The following is a 25,859-nucleotide window of genomic DNA, read 5'->3' on the forward strand; positions in this document are numbered from 1 at the left end:
TGTGTGTGTGGGGGGGGTTAGAAAATCATGTCTTTGGAGTAAAAAATCTTGAATCTTGGTTATTTCAACATTATTTTTGCAAATAAATCTATTTTGATGCAGAAATTTAATATCTGTCCATTTATCCATATGCCCCCCAAATTGGATACTAATTGGTCCCATGTCTAGAGTTTTACTTGCTGCTCATAGCAGCATCTGAACTGGGAAGGTGGTTTTACAAGAGTGGAAAATGGGATGTAGGTAATGATTTTAGACAAGCAATTACTAATTTACAAGTAATATATGCATTTATACCCTGTCCCGGAGCTCCTTTGTTAGTTGCTGTTTACAGACTTAGAGCTTTAGTAGAACCTGTGCATTCAAGAGTAGGAGAAATAAATGAAAAGCAGAAATATTTTGGGGCTATAAATATAGACTCCAATCCAAATTATGACCTACTTCCCTAAAAATGCTTTTCTTCAAACTATCTTTGTACTTTTTACTTTATATTGCAAAACTATTATTCTACCAGTTAGGGGTGCATTTGGGCTTAACTAGCATCCTCGTTGAAAATTGCAAATGTTAAAGTGAGTTACCTCAACCCAGTTGATTTCTTCACACACCTGAGATGAACCACACGGAGGCAATAGGAGTGTTAGATGGTAATTTAGGAATACACTTAGGGGAAAGGCTTATTTTTAAGTAGGATGAATGGGATGCCATAATGTAGAATTTCACACAGTCAGTTTTAGAATTTGTCCAGATAAAGAGAGGGTCTGGAATTGGGTAACCTCCTGTGTCTGTTCTTAGGGGCCTGGTGCCCATGACCAGTAGAGTCTTTGGGGATCGGCAGGCTTCTTTCGGCTGCCCTGGGAACTTGACCAACATAAGCAACATTTTAAAATTAGGAATACTTACTGAATTCCATAGCATCCATTTAAAAATAACATTTTTAGACTGAACTCAATGTATAAGTTTGGTTTTAACCTGTGCTTGTCTTATCTTTGTCTCTCCTCCTGTTCCCGTGTACTCTCAATTGGTAACAGCAGTGAGGTTGCTTTTGACTTCCTGTCAGTCATTATGGAATGTGCAGGTCAGCCCTGAAATTATCAGTGGAAGCCACAAGTAGGAAGCACAGTAAAAGAAGTATAATAAAGAGAAGCCATTCAGAACGTGAGAGAGGGTTTGTGGACTTAGGGGAGCATGGTGGGCAGTGTCAAAGACTCCATTTCCCAGCTAGTGAGGTGGGTGACAGACACATCATCTTTCCTATGAAGTAAGTTGCCTTACTTCTGATAGTAAGCCTGTGAGAGGCAAAGTCACATTCGTACTGATTTGTAAATTGATCAAGATTACAAAGTCTCCCCCACTCCCCATAATTTGTATAGAGTAGTGGAATGTTGACTGTTTTATTTCATACCTAGAAATGTGTGAAGTTTTCATTGGTAGTAGGCAGATTTCAAAATTTTTTTCCCTGACAGTTGAATACTTTATACCTAGTCAATTCTCATTAATGAAAATTATTTTCCAGTAAGTTTAATTAAATGTTAGTAATGACTTTGAGTTAATTTTACCTTTATGTTGGGGATTATAGTTACGTTCAATGTTCCTCAATTAGGGATAATTGTCTTGCATCCTTATCTCTTATCATAATCTGTTTTTCTTCACACAGTGCTATAGTTTTGCTGCTGGACTCTTCCCTCCCTCCCCCACCCCGTCAGGATGGTATGAGACTTGAAAGAAGACGATGCATACAGGTGACTCAAGTTTTAAACTACAGTACGACTATGGCTGTCTGAGAGAATGTGGTGCATTTTGAATGGGAGAGCTTTCTGATAAACAGCGCCAGTGGGGAGAATTATTTACATCAGTAATGCAAAGATCGCTGGGAAATTTATTTAGCTCTGGGAATAACTTACAGTGGTACGAATGCAAACACAGTTTAGTAATTGCAAGTGCTTGGCCTTTTTTTTAAAAGGTGGATGGTTGACTGATACTTTGAGAACTGAAATATTTCTGTTGAAAATAAATGAAATACCTCCTTTTATGGTTGAATGCAGGTTTCCTCAGATTCCTGTTAGTCTAGAGCAAGTCTTGGAGTAGACACAATCAGTGTATCTGAAATTAAATTAAGGATATTACACCTATAATGTATGATTCTTTTAAAAAAGATGATCTGGGATTTTGCTATTTGTTGTTCCTTCCTCCTCTTTCTCCCTCTCTCTGTTGTTTCTTCCTTCCTTTTCATTCTCTTGTCATTTGTGTTATGCAGGAGAAGCAGGATGAAGTTATTTTTGAAAGAATATTTTTGCTCGAGGTGCTCTTAATCATACAGGAAAAAATAGAGGCTAATCCATGTATGGCTGTGTTGAAACTCTTGGAAAGGTTGTATAGCTAATGAATCAAGTGTTACTAGCTTTTAAACTTGTATCTTCTTAAGTGAGGCCGATTGTGAGGCATTTTGTTAAACCAGGTGGCTTATATTTGTGACATTGTCAGAGATATTTGATATGTTTGAAAATGTGGTCTTTAACCAGAAAAGGAGTAATTACATAAATCCTGAATAGTTATTTCATTACATTATTAGTATAGGATTAAAGTTTCTGCCAGTGGTTTTTGTTTTTGGCGATCTTCATTTTCAAAAAAAGAAAAATAATTAACATTTTTAAGAGTGTGATTTAAAAAAATATTTCAGGTGTACCATTTTCTATGAAGAAATATGAATATATTCGCAGTTGAATTATAGAGCATATACTATTTTACATTCATGTGGGACTCAAAGAGTATGATGGTAATCCTTTTTTAAGTGAATGGCGATTGAGGGATCATCTCCATGATCGTAATCCTGCTCTCCGGTGTACACAGATACATTGGGTTGAACACCCTGGAGGAACAGCGGCTGCTGATTTGATTGACAGGGTACTGAGACGGACTATTGCCATCAGACAGAAATAGCCAGGAGGCTTTACAGAGAAAACTTAGAATTTTATGAAAATTTTGTTGTCAGATTTTGTGAGTTTGACCTTTTGGTGCAGGAGCAGTTTCTCAGCACTGTCTGCGCCCAGAGTGACCCTGGGCGCAGCGGCTCGTTGGCTCTGCTAAGTAGGTGCTCACTCTCGGGGAGGCCGGAAGAAGAGCAGAGTGTGCTGGGCGTGTCTCGTGGATTTATTCATAACTGTTAACAATTTTGGAGATTTTTCCTTATGAGATTTTGAGGTGGGTAAGTTTGCTATTTATTTTTTGTTTTTATAAAATAGGAAGAGTTAGGACTTCAGCCAAGATGGAGGCATGGGTGGAAACACTGTGTCTTCTCCCACAACCAAGTTTGAATACAACAAAGGTTTAGTAAACAAAGACGCAGCCAAAGAACAGAAAACTGAACTATATGGAAGTCCGACAACAACGAACCGTTCAACCGGGACGGTAAGAGGGGCGGAGCCAGCAGTGGAGCAGGGTCGGGCAGGACAGATCCCCCGACCTAGGGCGCAAGTGGCCCGGACCCAGTCAGGGTGTGGGGCAGACTGACCGCGGTCACACATTCGCGCACAGTGAGACGGACCACGCAGGCCCCAGGGGGCGAGGGCTGACGGCGGTGGCACACTCGCGTGCAGTGGGACGAAACGCGTGGGCCCTGGTGACGGTGGCAGCTGCTGCACCTGTGGGGGTCGCGGCAGGAGGCGGCAGACGGGATGCCATTGCTCCTCATTGACCCCGCCCCCACATACAGCATCACAACCCAGCGACTTAGTTGCCCTGCTCTAGTGAACACCTAGGGCTCTGATCCTGCTACATAACAGGCACGAACAGCCCAAAAGATGGCGCAAAAAGAACTCAAAGTCCAGAGCTGATAACTCTAAGCGACTGAGAAATTGCCAGCCTCTCAGAAGCACAGTTCAAGACACTGTTTATCAGGATGCTCACAGAACTGGTTGATTATAGTCACAAATTAGAGGAACATAGGAAGGCTCAACTAATTGAAATGAAGGGAGATGTCCAGGAAACCAATAGTGATGGAAAGGAAACTGGGACTCAAATCAATGGAATGGACCAGAAGGAAGAACGAAACATCCAACCAGAAAAGAATGAAGAAACAAGAATTAAAAAAAAACGAGGAGAGGCTTAGGAACCTCCAGGACATCTTTAAACGTTCCAACATCCGAATTATAGGGGTACCAGAAGGGGAAAAGAAACAGCCACGAGTGGAAAACGTATTTGAACAAATAATAAAGGAGAACTTCCCCAGTCTGGCAAAGGACATAGACTTCCAGGAAATCCAGGAAGCTCAGAGAGTCCCAAAGAAGTTGGACCCAAGAAGGAACACACCAAGGCACATCATAATTACATTAGCCAAGACTAAAATGAAGGAGAGAATCCTAGAAGCAGCAAGAGATAAGGGGACAGTCACCTACAAAGGAGTACCCATCAGACTGTCAGCGGATTTCTCAAAAGAGACCTTACAGGCAAGAAGGGGCTGGAAAGAAGTATTCCAAGTCATGAAATCCAAAGACCTACAGCCAAGATTGCTTTATCCAGCAAAACTTTCATTTAGCATGGAAGGACAGATAAAGTGCTTCTCAGATAAGGTCAAATTCAAGGAGTTCATCATCACCAAGCCCTTATTATATGAAATGCTAAAGGGACTTATCTAAGAAAAAGAAGATGAGAAATATGAACAGTGAAAGGACAACAAACTCACAGTTATTAACAACCACACCTAAAACAAAAGCAAACCAAGAGGACAGCTAGCTCAGGAGTGGAACCATAGAAATGAAGAACACATGGAGGGTTAGCAACAGGGAAGTGGGAGGGGGAGAAGGGGGAAGAAGGCACAGAAAATAGCATAGATGGTAGGTAGAAAATAGATAGGGGGAGGTCGAGAATAGTGGGGGAAATATAGAATCCAAAGAACTTGAGACACGTGGTTATAAACTAAGGGGGGGGAGAATGGTGGGGGAAGGAGTGTGCGGGTGGAGGGGAATAAAGGGGGGGGAATAGAATAACTGTAATGGTATAATCAATAAAATATATATTTTTTAAAAAAGATAGGAAGAGTTTCCAGAAAGCTATTTCTCAAGAAAGGCTTATGGATGAATGAAATGTGTAAAGAGTAAATACAGTTTATAAAGATTATCTAGTTAATTTTATGAATGCTAGAACACACAAAAAAATCTACAAAGATTTGATGTGTGATACAATCTGGTCTCTCTGACTTGGCTTTGTATTCCTTAAAAATTCCCAGCATTTATTGGCTTGTAAGGGAAAAACTCACGGAAGGTCTGGTTCTTTCTAGTATATGTATTAGCTTCTAGTGTATTTTCCTCTTAACAGTTTGAAAGTTAATTGTTTTTGAACATAAAATTGACAGCTTTTGTACCATCATTAGTGAATGCAGCCGTTTGCTCGTGTTTTCCGTGTACACGTTTATCACACGTCAGCTGGTAGATGCTCATGCACACTGGAAAGAGGATGCTCCTCTTCCCACAGGCCGGCAGGGCCTGTGTGTTGGTTAGATGTGACCATACCTCATTCACCTGCCGTTTCAGCGATTAGGCGCAGGTTCAGGGGTGCTGGGAAGGACATGGGAGTCAGCACTGACTGATCTTTCAAAAGCCAAACCTTAATAACAGAATTTTACTCAACACCAAGCCAAATTTTGATGTGCCTCTAGTACATGTATATATAGGTATTTCTGTACTTAATTTGAGAGTCTTTTAGCGTATTTTAATATATCATTGGAATATAAATAGGTAAAATTGTATTTTAAAAAATTTTTGGAAGAAAAATCATTTGTGACAAATCAGTTATTTGACTAACATTCGCTTTGTACCAAGTACTGTAACAGATACTTTGCCCATAGGATCCTTGTGGTTAGGAATCACGGAATGCGTTTCAGTTGGAGGAGGGGCACATGTGTAAACAAATGGTACAGTGGGTGTTTAGGGAAAAATTTTAAGGCATCTATTGAATTTGAGGCATCTAAGGAAAACAGAAAACACTCTCTGCTTCATAGCGGTCACAGTAACGGCTTCACCTGGCGTTGGTGCTCCGAGGTTGTCAAAATCTGAGTTTGTGTCCAACTCTTCTCTCCAGAGTTCCCGACTCACGTAACTGCCCCTGGGTGTCTCTCCTGCACACACCTCCCTGTCTCCCATTTATCCCTGTTGGTGGTAAGTGACCCCATTCTACTCACCATCATCCTGGGAATTGAGGCAGCCCCTCCTTACGCCTTTGAATTAAGAGGTAACCGAGTTCAGTTTCTTTAGGACATGGAATTACTTCTGAGATTAAATTTGGAAGAGGTACTGGCTCAGAGGTTACTGTACATATTAACATAAAGGCTCTTGCATTTTTAAAATGTACTTGATAAAAGATCCCCCCCCCCATTTATTTTGTACTTACACCCACTAACATTTAATGGAACATTATTTGAGAAAAACTGATGGATATTAGCAGTTGATACAATTCTTTTTGTTGTTGTTGACATGGACTTCGTTAACAACTAAAAATGTTTTTTTTTAAATAAGATTTTATTTATCTTTAGAGGGGAAGGAGAGGAGAGAAACATCAATGTATGGTTGCCTTTCGTGCGTCCCCTGCTGGGAGTTGGCCTGCAGGGAACCGGCCTGCAACCCAGGCATGTGCCCTGACTGGGAATCGAACTGCGATCCTCTGGTTCGCAGGCCCGCGCTCAATCCACTGAGTTATGCCAGCCAGGGCCTAAAAAATGTTTTTAACAATAGTGGTAGGTTAGGCACTTTAGAACTTGAAGTGGTTCTAGCACATACAGAACTATAACTCTTTGAGGATGAATAGCCTTAGAAATTTATTTTAAATTATGCTGATTTGTTTATGTTGTCATTATATTTCTTATACATATGAACTTAACCGCTTAAAGCCATTTGATGTGGCACTTTTTAGTTTTAAATTCTCTAACTCATTTTAGAATGTGACTTTTATTATAGAACGATTAGAAGCCAGATCTGTAAATTAAAAAAAAAACCCAACAGTTTCTTTAAGTCCATTTGCGTGCAGGGTACATTGGAGGAGTCACAGAGTTAGTGCGTTTTTGTACTTTGGGACATAGGGCCAGTTTTTGCCCTTCGGAGATCGCTCTTTGCAGCGTGTGCTGGGTGTCTGGTCTTTCTCTGTACTTCTCCTCCCTATTCCTCATTCATTTTTTTAACCCCAAGCAGGTCTGATTATTTTTTTAATAATTCAGTAAATTTATTATTTTTGATGAATGGTAAATTCAGGGATGTATTTTTGCTTTAAGGTTTTCACTTTTCTCTCTGTTTATTCATACATAATCACTGAAAACTGTGAAAATATATAAAAAACACAGGTAAGTAGAAGGAAGTATTTCTAAAGTTCTACTGCCCACTATACTATGGCATGTTCTCTTCTAGTTTTTTTTTTATTTTTATGCCATTTATGATTAATTGAGATCATACTGAATATTCATTCAGGTTGGTATACTTAGGTGGAATTTTTTTAATATTATGTATATCTTCTCTTATATTGCCCATCATTATATCATAAACATTTCCCCACTTGTAGTTCTCTGCTGTCACTTTGAACTTGGAGCAAATCTAGAGCCTTCAGAACTAGAATGTTTTGAGGGTGAATTACTTTGGAAATTTATTTTAAAGTGTGCCGATTTGAGACTGTTACATTGTATGATAATTTCCTATTTTAGATACTGAAAGGTTTTCTTAGGCTCAGCGGAGGAAGAAAAGCCAATTAGCCACAAAGTTAGGCAGTATAGAGCTTTATTGGGGTTTTCCCACCCCGGCCCGGTGGGGAAGTCGCACCAAAGCAGGGAATGTGGCGGGCTTTTATTCTGGCTGGCTCTTTTCATGGGAGCTGGGGGTTGGTCCCCTTTGAACAAGTGGCGATATATCATTGTCGGGCTCAGGTTGCTATGCAGACAAAGCCTGCCCCTTCGGCTCTCTGGTTGGACGGTGGCGGTCTTTTCCGGGTTGTAATCCAGCCGCCGTTTTGTCCTACCCTGCCCATCCTGACAGATACCTCTTATAAGATACTGTTTTGTTTTGTTTTTTACTGTTCTCTTTTCCTTACTTTTTAAAAGGTTTATTATTTTCTAGAGAGAGGAGAAGGGAGGGAAAAAGAGAGGAAGAGAAACATTGATGTGCAAGAGAACCATCCATCTGTCCCTCCCATGCCCACAACCTGGGCATGCGGCCTGCCTGGAAATCGGCCTGGTAACCTTTCAGTTTGCAGGCTAGTGCTCAACCCACTGAGCCACACCCGTGAGGATACTTTTTACTTGTTAAAAGTACTCATATTTGTGCATAAATGTTTGGTTGTATGATAAGTTATTTTTTGTAATTGATTCCTAGGGGTATACGTATTGGGTCATAGGTTTTGAAAATGTTTTAAGGTCCTTAATTCAGCTTTTCAGAAAGCTTTTTGGTAATTAGTAAGTACTAGTTTATACTCACTAACATTACATGAGTGTGTATCTTTTAATGTATCTCTCTGAGCATTGAGTTTTATAGTTAAAAATAACATCTCTAATTCGAAAGAAGAATATTCTGTTTTAGAAAATACAAAAATGACAATGTAGAGGAAAAAGTTCAAGTGATTCACAAATGCATGAAGTAAGTGACAAATCTAATAGTCTGGATATTCTCCCCCCAGAATTCTTTCTTTCTAGCAAATGATTTTCAGTTCATGCTGATGGAGTTTGCAAGTGTTGCCTACCAGTTTTTTATCCCAACCAGTTGGAGTCTCAAGGTCAGGGAGTTATTGGCCTATCCTTTTCGTGTGCCCTGTGTGTGTGTGTAGCAGGGTTCCTGCGATGTGTGTGGAATGGTTTTAACGAATACTTGCGAAAGGAACAGTTTTTGCTATCCTAGTAATTCCTAAAAAATCACAGTGTCTGCTTTATAAATTATTTCAAGTGGATTTAAGAGTTCCTCGTTATTTTTCATTTTCTTTTTAAGAATGTTTTTATCTGTATTTTTCAGATTTTAGTTTTGATTTTTTATTTTAGAGAGGGAATGGGAGGGAGAAAGAGAAACATTGACTGGCTGCCATTGTGCGCACAGTGACCTGGGACCAAACCCTCAATCCAGGCATGTTCCCTTACCGTAAATTAACTGGCTACATTTTGAGTTTGTTGGATGACACATAACCAACTGAGCCACATCGGCCTGGGCTTTTTACATGTTTTATATTTTTATTATTACATTTCTAATTTCTAAGTGGAAATAGTGATTATATCATATATCTCATGTAAGAGAACATGTGGTATTTACAGAAGAGATGATGGGAAACCTGGGGTGAGCTGCATTAGAAAGTTGAATTTCTTAGACCTTAGTGCCTTTATGCAAAACCCAGGGGAAAACAAATAGACTCATTTCATTAGTTCAGATTTTAGGGGTCCTACTAAATGTACCCCCAAAGAATGTTTTAGTTTGGGGAAGATGACAGCAGGGCACACTTTTTATTTATTTATGTTGTATGTTGTATGTTTTATGTTTTATTTTTAAAGAGAGGGGAAGGGAGGGAGAAGAGGGAGAGAAACTTTGATGTGTGCTTGCCTCTCTTGTGCTGGTCCCCCCCCCCCCCCCCCCCCCCCCCCCCCCCCCNCCCCCACGGCCCCCCCCCCCCCTCCCCCGGACCTGCAACCCAGGCCTGTGCCCCTACTGGGAATGAAACTGGGGACCTTTTGTTTCACAGGCCTGCGTTCAATTTACTGAATTATACCAGCGGGGTAGGGTATACTTTTTTAAGTCTCCAGCGTTTTCTCTAAAAACAGACAGTAATCGACGGAGAGCAAAACTAGAAACTCCTGGATACCTTCTGCAAAATTGGGTAACACATATTCCCGCAAACCTTACACAGGTGGGAGGAGGCAAATCTTAAGTAACTTTGCGGTGTCAACGTTTATACCAAAGGATGCAGAAAGAAGCAGTGGAGTGTCTTCAGGTGGGCCTTAGAACAGGAAGGGACCTCAAGAAGACCAAGGAAGACCCCTTAAAAGGTGGGAAGCAAGTCTGAGAACAGCCAACTGAAACCGAGACAGTTTTGAGTTCCCAGGATACTAGGAGCTCACAGTGATTTCTGTGGGGTTGAGCTTATCTGGTCCTTGTGAATTTTCAGAACTAACCAGGTGAAGCACCCATGCCTCTTAAGCCCCCCTTCCCCCCTGAGGAAACACTGGTGGAAGAGAATTCACATTAAGCCCTTTGGAGACAGTGAGGGCAGGGGAGAAATGGTCAGGTGCAGTGAGGAAGGTGGAGGCGCGCGATCATGGAGCTCTGTTGCAGTGTCCTTCGTGGAAACAGAGGCGGACTCTTACTGCAGCCAGAAAAGCTGCTCCAGTTCCCCAGAAGTTTTTTATTTTACACAAAAATGAGCAATAAACAAGGATCCACAGTCAAATTCCCACAGAGTCTTTGTATGAAGAGAGGAATAAGGAACAGAATAATATTCCTGCAGGCATTGAAAGCATGTCAAAATGTCTATGAAACACCTGAAAGCTATACCCTGGTATTTCAAAATAGACCCAAAGAAGTTTAGAAAATTTCAACGAAAACATCATGAATCCAAATGACGAAATCTTAGAAATGTGATAACTCAAGAATGGGAAGTAAAAGGAAAACAGTCATTAAAAAGTGAAACCTAAACTAGAAGGAACATGAGAGTAAAAAAACAATAGGAAATTTCTTTAACGAAACAGAAGATGAATAGGAGAAAAAGTAAACAAAAATAATTGAAAAATAAACATTCTAGAGAAAGTGGCAATTAATAAAAACAGGCAAAGAAGTTTCAACATACATTTAATATGAGTCCCTGAAGAACCAAAGCAATGAAAAACTTAGTAAGTACTAATAATTATAACTCAAGTAAATTTCTTGAAATTAAAAACAATGCACTACATTTGGAAACGGCATGTTGTGTACTTGGATAAGTTGATCCTGAAATGACCAACATGTAGACATACTCTAAAAATTACTGGGCTGTAAATAAAAGAAGATTCTTAGCGTATTGAGCAAAGAACCCAAGTAATTCTTAAGGTAAACAATATTAGATTATGTGATTCTGACAGCATTGTTTTCTGCCAGATGCAGTGGGGTAACTTCTGATACACTCGAGGAAGACAAATGAGAGCCAGGAATTTTACATCCAGCTAAGTTGAACAAAGTATAAAGATGGACAGAATTTTATGAAGCTGAGTATGAATTTGTGAACTATTTTTTCTTTGAGTCATCTTTTAAGGGCTCCACTAGAGAATAAACTTTGGCAACCAGGAACTGACTGCAGTGGCATCGATGTAGGGGAACGTTTGATAGATAACTTGGAGAACTTAAACCAAATGATAGGTATGATTGAATGGAATATGTAATGGTTATGTTCTCTGTGATGAAGATCCATTATAAATAAAAGAATAAAAGTAGAATAAAGTTGCTGATTCATAGTTACTAACAGGGAGTAAAAAGATGTATTTCTTCAAGTGAGATGCTTGGAGAAGAGGAAAGGGAGGGAGAGAACTTACTAGTTAAATTTCATTGATGTTTCCTGGGAGGGGAAGTCAAAGGGTTTGTGGTAACCATGAGAACAAAAAACAAAGCTCCAAACTATGTGCTTCACGTGGGGAGTAAGAAGTGGACCGAGTAAACTAGTGGCCACAGCTCATAATATGTGTTGTGCACAGTGTGCACATCACACATGCCCAGTAGACGTCCTCTAGTTTTATTACTATTTTCCCTCCCAGTTGTTACCTGACTATTTATACATATTTGGGGCTTGTATTTTCTTAGTGAGAAATTGTCTTGTCTTCTGAAATTACACATGAAAGTCTCAATTTTTATTTCTTCTGCCTGCCTGAATATCAGACTTCAAGCAGTCATTTTGAAGTCATATCTAACTTTACATTATATAAATTTTTGTTAAGTGACTTTTATTATGCATTGAAATTGTGCTGGTTTTTTACTTACTGGAATTATTCGGAAAGGAAATTCAGGAGCAGGGTAGGTAGGGAAAAGTGTGACAAAGTAAATTGTTTTTCTGGGAATCAAGTTAGCCAAAAAGTCAACATTTTGGTTTTTTGGATATGGATATGCTTGACATGATTACATAACATCCATTTTTACATGAATACAGTAGAAAAATATTTTGTTGCGCTTATGTAAATTTATTGTTGGAAGATAAATACTTAAGCTGAAATACTTAAGCTCTCCTTGCGCATTAAAATAAAACATAATATGGTTATAATTTGTTCTCTGAAGGTGGGGACTTTTTCCTACCCCTTACCTTTTTTTAAAAAAAAATTCATTTATTTATCTTTAGAGGGGAAGGGAAGGAGAGAGGAAGAGAAACATCAATGTATGGTTGCTTCTCATGCATCCCCTGCTGGGAACTGGCCCCTGCCGGGAACTGACCTGCAACCCAGGCATGTGCCCTGACTGGGAATCGAACCTCGATTGTCTGGTTCGTAGGCCCGCACTCAATCCACTGAGCTACGCCAGCCAGGGCTACCCCTTACCTTTTTAATAAGTACCCTGTGTGTGAATATTTAAAACAATTTACAGAGCATAAAATTTATGCATGTTTGAATGTTTGAGTTTTTAGTGAATTTAGAGTTGTGCAGCTATCACCCCCACAGTCCAGATTATATATACATATATATTTTTTAAAGATTTATTTTTAGAGAGAGGGGAAGGGAGAAAGAGAGGGAGAGAAACATTAATGCGTGGTTGCCTCTCATGTGGCCTCCACTGGGGACCTGGCCTGCAGCCCAGGTATTTGCCCTGACTGGGAATTGAACTAGCAACCCTTTGGTTCACAGCCTGTGCTCAGTCTACTGAGCTACATCAGCCAGGCAGTTTATATATTTTTAATTAAAAATAATTCAAGTTGGGCATTGCCTCTCTCTCACCTGGTTGCTAGCAGCCAGGGTGTAGAGGGCAGTCCATCTGGCACTGCGGGCTGTGGGTGGGCACGGAGGCAGCCGCGGCAGAATGGTGACTACCAGAGTATTTAGCCTAATTGGCGAGCGAGCTGTTCCCACATCAGTGTGTGAGCACACGGGAGTGTTGGGAAGAGTGAGGACCTCGCCCTCCCTAGTCCTGTTGGTCCACGTGACTATCCCTTCCCTACCTGATGTGGCCCATGTTGAGATCCTTTCCACCAGCCAGAAAGTCTCGAAAGAGAAGAACCTCTGGAGCGGTCTATTGATTGATGGAAAAGTTGAATTGTATCGAATTAAGTTCAAGAGAGCTTTGCTGAAATGAACAGGAGCATGAGTGAGTGAATGGAGGACAGTTGTGGGTACTGCCCTGTTTTTCATTGGCTTCACTGCTCTCATTTTGATCTGGGAAAGAGATGGGTGTTTGGCCCCATCCCACACACCTTTGAAGAGGAGTGGGTGGCCAAGTAGATCGAGAGGGTGGTTGACACGAAGGTCGGGCCGATCCAGGGCTTCTCTGCCAAGTGGGATTGGATACGAATGAGTGGAAGAAGTAAGAACCCGCTGTCCACATGTCTGAACTTCACCTTTTTCTGTCATTTCATTGCAGTTCAACATATTTACTAGAAACTGTTCCATTGAAGTCCTAATGCTAAGAAATGAGCACTTTACTTGAAAAAAATTCAAGTTCACATAAATCTTTTGTGATTTTTTAGTTTCTGTATTGCCTGTTCTTTTATATGCACATAGCTCCTTCAGGCAATAGTTAAGAAAAATGGGGTCACATTTTGCTGACTATTTACAGTTTTTTGAAATGTAAACATTTCTTTATTATTATTGTTCTTTTATAGCATCGTTTTTAATGTCTAATTATTCTGCACATCAGTTGCTATTTAACCCCATTGCTAATCAGGTCATAAATAACGTTTAAGTGAACACTTTGTGGCAGTCTTTGCTCATCTTTGATTTATTGCCTAAGTCCAATTCCTAAAAGTTGCAGTCGTTCAGTTAGAAGATACCTGTGGAGACTTCCGCCAAGATGGAGGCATAGGTGGAAACACTGTGCCTTCTCCCACAACCAAGTTTGAATACAACAAAGGTTTAGTAAACAAAGACGCAGCCAAAGAACAGAAAACTGAACTATATGGAAGTCTGACGACAACGAACCGTTCAACTGGACTGGTAAGAGGGGCAGAGCCAGCAGCGGAGCAGGGTCAGGCAGGAAGGATCCCGAGACCCAGGCGACCCAGGTGCAGAGGCAACCGGGGTAGCATCTCAAACCCAGTGAGGGTGCAGGTCAGGCTGACTGCAGTCACACATACGCGCGCAGATAAACCAGCAGAGGTGTGAGCAGTGAGACAGACCCTGCAGGCCCCAGCGGCGAACCCAGTGAGGGTGCGGGGCAGGCTGACCGAGGTTGCACATTTGCGCGGTACCGGGTGGCCCCAGCGGCGGGAGGAGGCACAGAGGACTGCCATTGATTTCCTTTGACCCCACCCCCACATACAGCGTCACAACCCAGCGACTGAGTTGCCTCGGCCTGGTGAACACCTACAGCTCTGCTCTTCATACATAACAGGCACAAACAGTCCAAAATATGGCTCAAGAAGAACTCAAAGCCCCAGAGCTGATAACTCTAAGCGACCGAGAAATAGCGAACCTCTCAGATGCACAGTTCAAAACACTGGTGATCAGGATGCTCACAGAACTGGTTGATTATAGTCACAAATTAGAGGAACATAGGAAGGCTAAACTAATTGAAATGAAGGGAAATGCACAGGAAACCAATAGTGATGGACAGGAAAGTGGGACTCAGATCAATGGAGTGGACCAGAAGGAAGAACGAAACATCCAACCAGAAAAGAATGAAGAAACAAGAATTCAAAAAAAACGAGGAGAGGCTTAGGAACCTCCAGGACATCTTTAAACGTTCCAACATCCGAATTATAGGGGTACCAGAAGGGGAAAGAAACAGCCACGAGTGGAAAATGTATTTGAACAAATAATAAAGGAGAACTTCCCCAGTCTGGCAAAGGAAATAGACTTCCAGGAAGTCCAAGAAGCTCAGAGAGTCCCAAAGAAGGTGCACCCAAGAAATAACATACATAAGGCACATCATAATTACACTAGCCAAGAGTAAAATGAAGAAGACAATCCTAGAAGCAGCAAGAGATAAGGGGACAGTCACCTACAAAGGAGTACCCATCAGACTGTCAGCGGATTTCTCAAAAGAGACCTTACAGGCAAGAAGGGGCTGGAAAGAAGTATTCCAAGTCATGAAATCCAAAGACCTACATCCATGATTGCTTTATCCAGCAAAACTTTCATTTAGCATGGAAGGACAGATAAAGTGCTTCTCAGATAAGGTCAAATTCAAGGAGTTCATCATCACCAAGCCCTTATTATATGAAATGCTAAAGGGACTTATCTAAGAAAAAGAAGATGAGAAATATGAACAGTGAAAGGACAACAAACTCACAGTTATTAACAACCACACCTAAAACAAAAGCAAACCAAGAGGACAGCTAGCACAGGAGTGGAACCATAGAAATGAAGAACACATGGAGGGTTAGCAACAGGGAAGTGGGAGGAGGAGAAGGGGGGAGAAGGTACAGAAAATAGCATAGACGGTAGGTAGAAAATAGGTGGGAGGGCGAGAATAGTGGGGGAAATATAGACTCTAAAGAACCTGAGACACGTGGACATAAAGGGGGGGAATGGTGGGGGAGGGGATGTGCAGGGTGGAGGGGAATGAAGGGAATAGAACAACAACTGTAATGGTATAATCAAAATATAGTAAAAATAAATAAATAAAAGATGTGTATTTTTCAGACTTTCTCTACATATTTTTAAATACCTTTTAAAAGTACAATTTATGATTCCTTAGTAGTTATACGTCAGAATTTTCTCATACTCTAGAATTCTGGGTACTTAAAAATGCTTGCCAATTTGATAGATAAAACATTTTTATTTCCATTTGAATATTAGTACAATAGAAAAAGTTCCCCATGTTCATATTTTCTGTGAATTTCCTTTTAATATTTTTTGCTGGTATTTCTCTTGGGTTTGTTATTTCTACGTAATGTATTGGAGTTCTTCACTGAACCCTTACTATCTACCAAGAACTATTTGGAATGATTCATATTTATTAACTCATTCTGTCCTGGTGATGACTCTGAGATGGGTATCACATTAACCCAGGTTAGGTAGCCCACCCCACGCCACAGCCAGTGAATGATGGAGCAAGGGTACAAACTCAGGAGCATGACTCCTGACCCCAAACCATCACAGTCCGGCTGTGTTTCTTACTGCAAGTACGTTTTCTGGTTTGCATTTGGGTTTTAATTTTGCTCGTAGTGTCATTTTATACAGGAGGTTGGAGTTTTTGTGTGGAGGGACTAGATCTTACTACTGTAATGCCTGTAGTATAACTGACTCTCAAATGTTTGTTAGACAAGTGAAAATAAACCCATTAACAATCTGTGGATGGTGGTGATCTTTTATTTTGGGTATTATTCTTTTAAAGGGATTCCCAAGGGTTTCATAAATAATTTACCTTTGGTTTTGGTAAGATACAATAAGCTTATCTGTATCAGCTATTCTGGGAAGTCTGTGGTAGTAGTTACTGCTTTAAAAAGGAGTGAAAAGGAACACGTGTTCTTAAACGAGCAAATACGAATTGTGAAGAATGTGTATTATTGACAGTGATTTGAACTGCAGATTCACATGAAAGAAAATACTTGTTTTGGTCCTAGGAATAATTTGATGGAGTTTGGTTTTGGAGTTTTAGCAAATGGATAGATTTGTCCATTGTTTAAAAACTTTTTGAATAGATTTTGGTTTGCTTTAAGCAGACACTTTAAAAGGGAAACCCAAACTAAGAAAGCTGATGTAAAAAAGTTGTTACTGCTTAAGGTTTGGGTAGTGTGGATCATCAGCTCCTCCAAAAGTGCAAAAAGTTTACTTTTTAGTGTTTTTTCTCCCTTTTCCTGCCCAGTGGTCACTCTTTAGGTTGATGGAGGCTTGTATGTCCTCAAGGTTAATGCTGCTCTTTATAAAAAGTATAGAGATCCATGTTTTTCTATTAAAAAGATCTATCTTAGAGATTACATTAGAGAAAAACACAAATAGGTTTAACTTTCATTTTTGCACACCATGTGCAAAATACACTACACAGTATTCAGTACTCAAAAAGCAGACACTTGAAAATGTCAGTATTTTTTTCAGTAATGCAAAAGAGCAAAAAAAAAATGTTGACTGCTTGCATTTCTGTAATATACTGGTTACATACAACTAGTCTTTTTCTTCCTGCTAATAGCCATACTTTTCAGGTTATTGCTCAACTGACAGCTTAAATTTAGATTGTACTTTTTTCTATATTAAACATTAATTACTCAATTTTCATGCATATGTTAATAAAATTTAATTCATTCTGGAAGTAAAAAATGAAATGTAATCAGTTTTCCCTTTCCTCACACCTTAGTGGTAAAATCCCATTTAAGATTTAGTTTTTAAATTTTTCTGTTGGTTACTTCCATTGCTTTAAATACAATAATGTGTTTATAGCTCTGTTTTATTATTTAAAAAAATAGTGACTGTCCTCCCTGAAAGATGAAATCAAACAACTCTCTGTGCTACCTCTCTCCCTGCCAGTTTTTATCCCCTTTTAATCATTTTTCTGTTGAGAATAGTCATGGAGATGTAAAGTACAGCATGGAAAATATAGTCAGTAATTCACTAATACAGTGTAACTGTGTATGGTGTCCGATGGGTACTAGATTTATCAGCATGATCACTTAGTTATATCAAGTCTAATTTCTGGGGTGTACAACTGAAACTAATATGATATTGTATGTCATCTGTAATTGAATAATTTAAAAAATGATTTAAAAATAAAAAGTTTTTGTGATTAAAATTCTCTAAAACTAAATTTTTTTTTAAGATTTTATTTATCTTTAGAGGGGAAAGGAGAGGGGGAGAGAAACATCGATGTATGGTTGCCTTTGGTGTGTCCCCTGCTGGGAGTTGGCCTGCAGGGAACCGGCCTGCAACCCAGGCATGTGCCCTGACTGGGAATCGAACCGCGAGCCTCTGGTTCGTAGGGCTGTGCTCAATCCACTGAGCTACACCAGCCAGGGCCCTCTCTAAAACTAATTTAAACCTCTCTTTCTTAGCAGTGTGCATTAATTATAACATCATGTAAATAAAGGCTCGATCAGTCAATTTTTGTATTTCCATGATACCTAAATGAAGGAGCAGAAGTGTATTTAATATTACTTCAAAATTTTTATTTATTGATTGATTTTTAGAGAGAGACAGGGGGAGGGAGAGAGAACATCGATTTGTTGTGTGCTTTATTTATGCATTCATTGTTTGATTCTTATGAATTCCCTGACTGGGGATCAAACCTGCCTTGACACTCTAATCACCAATTGAGCTACTCGTCCAGGGTGTCATAACGGTCTAAGTGCATTTTTGGTTTAGGAGGAGAGGCGGGATGAGGATAGGAACATTTCCCAAACATGAATTACTTGATCCACAAACATACAGTTCAAAAAACTTTGTTTATAATGCAGATTTCAACATTTCACCTTCTATTTTTATAAGTAGGCATAATTGAGAAGGGTGGGGAATGCATTAGGATGGTTCTTCAATTGGAAGCGATAGATCTCTACTGGGTGTATTTAATCTTTTGTAAAAGATGTCCAGTTAAACAATATGGTGGCAGCCTCACTTTATAGATTAGGGAATTAATAAACTTGATGAAAGTGATTTCTCAGAGTTTAAAAAGATTTTTTTTAAGATTGGGTGGCTTCAAAATAAAAAATGAAAATACATTTTATCCATTTAGCATTTTTAAAAACTTTAAAGCTACATTTTATCTCTTCCTAAAAGGCAAAATTGTATGATATGAGTTGTCATTTGAGATAATGTTGGATGATTTATTACTTGCATAATAATGGCCTGTTAATACATTGAGAGGATAGAGGCTGTTTATATAGCTAAAGCATCATTAATGCAGGTGAGATGTTAGCAGTTATTTATTGTAAATGTATTTGTATAATGTTGGAGAGAAAATGTAATTGGAATACTGTATTTTTAAAAAGTTAATGACTACTTGTTTAGAAAACTTAGTTTCTTTATTAAGAATTCTAAAATACATACTTTATGTAACAATGAGTCTAATTTTTAGTGGGTTAACTATTTTTAAACATTTTAGGTGTTTAATTTCTGACTCTAAAAGTAGTACTACTCACTGGTATTTTCCTAGACTCCACAATATAAGTAAGTAGCTTTTAAAAGCATTGAAGAAAAACGGAACCACATTTAAATTTAGGGTCTTTTATCCCAGAGCATCTGTTGCCAGACAGAAGATAGTTTTCTTGTGTTTCCAGGTCACAAAGGAAAGTAAGAGTGCCAGGGATTTAATTTTTTTTCTTTGCACGGATGGCAAAATGTTGAGGAATGTTGGCAAACATTGTTGGCAAAATGTTGTATATGAGGAATGTTTAGGAGGTAGACCAGGATTCAGTCCTGGATTACATGGAAAATTCTCTGTTTGCTACTTTAGAAGACTGGAAGACAGGATGGGTTAGGATTGCTTTGTCAGTGTGGAGGGGATCAGAAAGAGAAAGTTGAACTTGGGAGCACTAACCAAAATATTAAAGATTTATGGGCAAGAGTGTAAATGAAACTGCTTTAAAAAATTGTTCCTTTTATATCTTTTCTTGCCTTTATCCTTAGGAATTAAAGGGGGGCTTGTTAGGGTTCTGAGTAGTTCAGGAACATACCAAATACCATAAATTGGTATTGAGTCTTTTAGGGAATGGATTAAATTGCTTTGGGTTAGAGAGGGATTTTCAGACTTTCCTGAAGCCTTGGTTAGTCGATACTACAGATGATGGTATGGAGAATGATATGAAATCTTTTTTAAACACTTATATTTAAGTATACAAGGTCTGTCCAGAAAAAGTCCAACCATTGTTGGTACATCAAGACCAGTTTGCGTGACATTGATGTAACCTGGCAGCCATAGAGAGTGGACTAGGATGCACATGGCACATGTGTGAACAGTGACCACTTCACTGTACTAGTCAGTCGGGGCAGTAGATGCTGTTGAGTGAGCATGTGTACTGTGTGGCTGTCTCATTCAAAATGACTGAATGAGTAGAGCAACAAATCTGCATCCAGTTTTGCTTAGTTAAGCTTGAACTTCCTTTGTGGAAACTATTTGGATGATTTAGAAGTCCACAGATATGGGCAACTGGTGATTGGCAGCTTCATCATGGAAATGTGCCCACTCGTGCCTCACGTCTTGTGCAGAGTTTTTTGGCAAAACATCAAATCAGTCAAGGGGCTTAGCCCCTGTACAGCCCACATGTGGCACCCAGTGACTTTTGGCTTTTCCTAACACTAAAATCACCTTTGAAAGGTAGGAGATTCCAAGCAGTTGATGAGATTCAGGAAAATGCAGTGGGGCAGCTGATGGCAATTGGGAGAGCTGTTTTAAGGTCCCAAGGTGCCGATTTTGAAGGGGACTGTGGCTTCATTGTCCTGTGTACATTGTTTCTTATATCTTGTGTTTTTTTCAGTAAATGTCTCTTTTTCGTATTACATGGCTGGATACCTTCTGGACAGACCTTGTATGTTCATATGAAAACAAACCAAGAGACTTAGACTGATACCCTGAGTAGTATATTAACTATTCATAGGTACTCTTGAAAGATAATTTGGGAGGGCTTTGATTTTTGTCTATGGGATCTTTATCTCATGTGTTGTTTTTCTAAATGTAAAGTTTTTGGTTTAGACCACAGGTGGCAAACATGAGGCCCATGGGCCAAATCTGGCCCTCCACCTTGTTTTATCTGGCCTGGCATCTTGATTCCAGCTGGCAACAGCGCCAAGCTCTTGCTTAACTGTTAAGGAGTAGTTACATTTATACAGCCCTAAATTACATTCAGCCCTTTGTAGGCAACCACGAGGCTGATGTGGCCCCTGGTGAAAATGAATTTGACACCCCTGGTTCATAGAATGAGGGGTTACTGTTAGATGGCATTTAAAGTTTCTTTTAGCTTAAAGTTCAGTTATTGATTCTTCTCTTTCTTCTGAGAAACTGGCTCCAGTTTCATTGGACTTAAAGTGGTTTTCATCTAGAGTACCTGAGTAGAGAGAACGTGAAAAGAAATTAGGGGACAAGTGTCGGTGGTGGGTGCTTGGGGATGGTGGAGAGGTGGCTTCAGGTTTCTGAAGGTGGAGATAAAAATAGGACCAACATGGTGTGTTCTTTTAATGTGATGATCAGAATCTGCTCAGTGTCTTAATTCAGGATATTTTACAAATGTTAGATATTCTTCTGGAGATGTATATACAGACATCTGTGGAAAACATTCAAGAATCACTACTTCTTGGTGTGGGATGAATCTGTACTTTGTTTAGGAGATAATTGCTAGGATAGGTGGGACTAGTCTATCTATTTTAAAATTACATTGTATCTTTTATAAAGATAAAATTATAAGGCACAAATGGGAACTGTGTCTCCTTGACATGTTTCAAAGCATTTCTCTGAATATATGAGATTAAGGAAATTCTCTCAACCACTAAGAATTGTCAGAACACTGATGTTCTTTAAAACTATCTTTGTAGCTGTTAGTATGTACTGACAGTTGTTTTGTTTTATTAGAAATCTTGCGGAAATACAGTATGCTTATATTATGCCTATATCTTAGTTTAATTTGGTTCCAAGAGATGTTGTTATTTATGTGGTCTCAATGTATATATTCAAAGACTTACAGATTAATACTTAGTTTGGCTTTATTATTTTTAAGTTATTTTTGAAATTATATGTTAACATACATCATAATAAAAAACCGAAATGTTATTTCTCTTCAGCCTAGTAAAGCTTGAGACTCCCAGTGAGCCATCTGTTCTCTTACCCCCACCTTTTTTTTAGTCTTTTCATAGTAGAGTAAAAATGCTTTGTGGGATTTGTCTATAATGTAATGTTTGAGACTCTATTTGAATGCATAGAAACACATTTACAGAATACTTCCTTTTGAGTCGTTGAGGGGTAAAGTTGAATGTTGATTGCAGCTTCTGTTAGTAAAACATACCTATATAGTAAAAAGTTAAACTTACAACAAATGCATGACTTTAAGTGTATTCTGTGTGTTTTGTCATCGAATTGCTTTTGGATTGAAAAGTAGAGTATGATTCTAATCCTTTACAGTTGCTGTTAATTTTGCTGTAAACCTGAAAGCGTTAACAGCGACTTGAAAATGTGACAAAGCTCAATTTCATTTCTTGTTTATTGCTTGTTTTCCTATTGGACAATGGGAAGTAGCCCTGCCCTGGCAACTAAAATAGGCTATTTGCATAACCTAGTTTGATTGGCTAGCATTCCGACTAACAGTTCCAATCATATGGTGTAGGTTTAGTGGTAGGCTATGCTAATTAGCCGCTGTTGCTGGGGTTCAGGATGGTTTCCCGTGTGCTGTTCTGCTGCATTGTGTTGCCTGGTGAGAGACATTGATAAATGAGTGTTTAATGATCTGCAGCAGTTCCCACTCACTGCGGGCAGGCAGATTTTAGAACAGAAGTGGAAATAAGGATTTAATTGCTCTGTTAAATACCTGTAACCAGAATATGTGTATTATATTGTAGAAGTTAAGTTGTATAAAATCTTTACCTAATTAAGTACTTTATAACATAAAAGGGAAACACTTTAGCTTTGTCTCTTAAAATATAACTGAGCAGCACAATGTACAGGCTTTTACAAACTTTGCTCAGTAAAATCCATCTTTTTTCCCCAGGTTAGAATTAGTACCATTGCATATAAAGGAGCATATTTGATTTTTTCATGATTTTGACCTTTTATAAAGGTACATTTTGTTTTTAACAAATTTGTGCAAGCTTTTGGGCAGAATTTATCTTGTATTGCTCATTTGATCTAGCAAATAGGAGCATAAACTTGAAACCCTGTTCATTTGGTTTTTATTCACCACCTTCTGCTATTATTACTTTTCACATTTAATCAGATGTTTTAACTATTGCTTGTACTGTTCTATCTTTGGTTTATCGTCAGTCTGTAGTGGGTACTGTTAGGTGGGAGATTCTGTAGGAAATACAAAGCTCAGTGCTTTTGTTCAAGGAATGTAAGAGGTGAACAATAAAGTTAAATGAGAATGTGAGACAACTACACAGAAAGTGCCACAAGGATTTATCTGGAAGAGTGTCTGGGGAAAAGCTACCGAGGTGTTTTGAGAATATGGGCATGGGAAAGGCTTAAAGAGGAAGCCCATAGAACTTGTGTGAAGGTTTTAAATATAGTTTAGGATTCAAATAGCTGGAGAGTAATAGGAAGGAATAATGTTTTAGTGGGAAGAATAGTTAATAAGTGAACAACAGTAATATTTCTGGTATTACTTAGTTACCCAGCACGGCCGGTGGTCATGATGATGAAGGCTCCCATCTTCCGTTGCTTCAGTGCTCAGGCTTCCATGTGGACTGGTGTCATTTCTTTCAAACAAGAACCGCTGCATTGACTGTTCTAACTCTCCTTCTCTTTGGCTTTTCTGCACTTGATTTTGTGTCAGCCAGTTCTCTTCACTTTTTGTGTCTATTGCCAAAGACTTTTTTAACTTCCCTTCATCCCTTTCTCTTGCCTTAAAGCACTGGAACACAGGATAGCACCAAAATAATTCACGTGAATTTAGATGTCTGTATCAAGGTTTCTAAAAGTTTAATCATTCTCTCTTTTATTCAAAGGCCTAGCAGAAAAGCTAATTTGACAGTCTTACAGCCTTGTGAATAATGAAAACAAAAGTTAAACTTTAACATTTGATCATTAATTTTATTTTTCTAGGTATATATACTTAAGAAATATTCTAAAACAAATGTATGGAATCACTTCATTGTACCATTTAGTCAAAAGGCCATTGACTCCTGCACTTAGGATGTTTATAATTCAGTGGAGGTATAAATAAGATATTTTTTAACTATATCACATTGTGGAATATCCATGCCAGAGGTGGGAATTCAGAAGACTGGCTTTTTTTGATTGGGACTAGATAAAGATCCTCTTTTTTTTTTTTAAAGATTTTTATTTATTTATCTTTAGAGGGGAAGGGAAGGAGAGAAGGAGAGAAGTATCAATGTATGGTTGCTTCTCGAGAGTCCCCTGCTGGGAACTGGCCTGCAACCCAGGCATGTGCCCCGACTGGGAATCGAACCACTATTGTGTGGTTTGCGGGCCCGTTCTCAATCCACTGAGCTATACCAGCCAGGGCGATTCTCTTGAGAGTGGTATTTTACATGGTTTTTGGAATGGGGTTTTGAGGGGATTCTGGAGGGCTACAGGTTGTGGAAGATGCTGTACCAGGCGAGGGAGGCCTCTGTAGAAAGCTTAGTTTACTGAGATCGATGGTAAAGGAGACTGTTGTTAAGGGCCATGAAGAGTGGAGAACATAGACTTTGAAGTTTTTCTTGTAAAAAGTGGGCAATTAAATTATTTATAGCAGTGTTTTATAGTGTTTTTAAAACAACATGCCTTCCATGAGCACTCATAAGATTTATTTATTTAGAAAACAGATTTTATTTATTTATCTATATTTGGAGAGGGGAAGGGAGGAAGAAAGAGGGAGAGAAACATCAATGTGTGGTTGCCTCTTGCATGCCCCCTACTGGGGACCTGGTCCACAGCCCAGGCATGTGCCCTAACTGGGAATTGAATCAGTGACCCTTTGGTTCGCAGGCCAGGACTCAGTCCACTGAGCCACACCAGCCAGGGTTTTTCATAAATTTTCAGAGGCATTTTTCAATTTTTAAAGTATGGAAATATTACATTGAATAATTTCAAGATCATTTGCAAGCAAATTAAGCAAATTAGTTTGGTCTAAGCAACTGGAAGGTTTGAGTTGCCATCACATGAGATGAAATACACTGTAGGGAAAGCAGATATTTGGGATGGGTAGGTATATCTCAAAATGGTCAAGTTTTGGATGGGTTAAAAATTTTCAGTTAGCTTTATTGTAATATGATTGGCATATAATAAGTTATATATTTAAAATGCGTGATTTGCTGAATTTTGCATGTAACACATATGAAGCTTTTCACCACAGTCAGAATAATGAACATATCTACCCCCTCCCCAAATTTCTTTGTGCTTCTTTGTAATTTCGCTTCCTGTTACTCCTACCCATTCAGTCGCTCAGTGACTATGGGTCTGCTTTCTGTCAGTATAAATTACTTCACCTTTCCTAGAATTTTACATAATTGGAATCATATAATGTGTGGCCTTTTTTTCCCCTGATTGTTTTCATTCAGCATAATCACTTAGAGAGTCACCCATGTTGTAGCACATACCATAAGTCATATCTTTTATTGCTGAGTAGTATTCCATTATGTGGATATACCTTTCACTCATTTGTTGAAAGGATGGGGCTGTGTACAGTTTTTGGTTGTTACAGAGTTGCTGTGAATATTAATGTACAAGTCTTTTTGTAGATGAGTTTTTATTTGTCTTGGGTAACCACCTAATAGTGCAATGACTGGACCATATGGCAGGTGTATGCTTCACTTTTTAAGAAGCTGTTGAATTATTTTCCAAAGTGGCTGTGGTACTTTTCACCTCTACCTGCTGTACAGAAGAGTTTTAGTTTCTCCCCACCTTCTCATAGTTGGTGAATGTGGTCAGCCTTTTTAATTTTAGCCATTCCTATAGATGTGCAGTGATACTTCCTTGCATTTCCTAGTGGTTAATGATGTTGAGCATCTTTGCCTGTGTTTATTTTCCCTCTGTAAGTCATCTTTGGGGACGTGTTCAAATATTTGCCCAACTATTTTTTTCCTTCTCGTTATTAGGCTTTGAGAAATACCTGGTTTTAGATACAAAAGTCCTTTGTCAGGTAAATGCTTTGCAAAGATTTTCTTTTACTGCATGGCTTAT

General features: G+C 39.0%; 1 protein-coding gene and 1 pseudogene across 3 annotated transcripts in view; both read left to right on the forward strand.

Annotated features, from left to right (window-relative positions):
* Positions 1-25,859, forward strand: part of DYRK1A (dual specificity tyrosine phosphorylation regulated kinase 1A) — a 143,383-nt gene that overhangs the window by 54,674 nt on the left and 62,850 nt on the right. For 2 of the 3 annotated variants that reach the window (XM_037040633.1, XM_037040634.1), the window contains exon 2: positions 1,652-1,736. The exons of the other annotated variant lie outside the window; for it this stretch is intronic. In XM_037040633.1, coding sequence (XP_036896528.1) covers positions 1,727-1,736 — 10 coding nt within the window. In that variant the 5' untranslated portion in view covers positions 1,652-1,726. The remainder of the gene's footprint in view (positions 1-1,651; positions 1,737-25,859) is intronic. 3 annotated transcript variants of the gene reach the window in all.
* LOC118983287 (cytochrome c oxidase subunit 4 isoform 1, mitochondrial-like) lies at positions 12,847-13,579 on the forward strand (annotated as a pseudogene).

Source organism: Sturnira hondurensis, unplaced genomic scaffold (genome assembly GCF_014824575.4).
Source record: "Sturnira hondurensis isolate 20B ecotype Veracruz unplaced genomic scaffold, ASM1482457v3 Scaffold0002640, whole genome shotgun sequence".
NCBI classification, from domain to species: Eukaryota; Metazoa; Chordata; class Mammalia; order Chiroptera; family Phyllostomidae; genus Sturnira; species Sturnira hondurensis.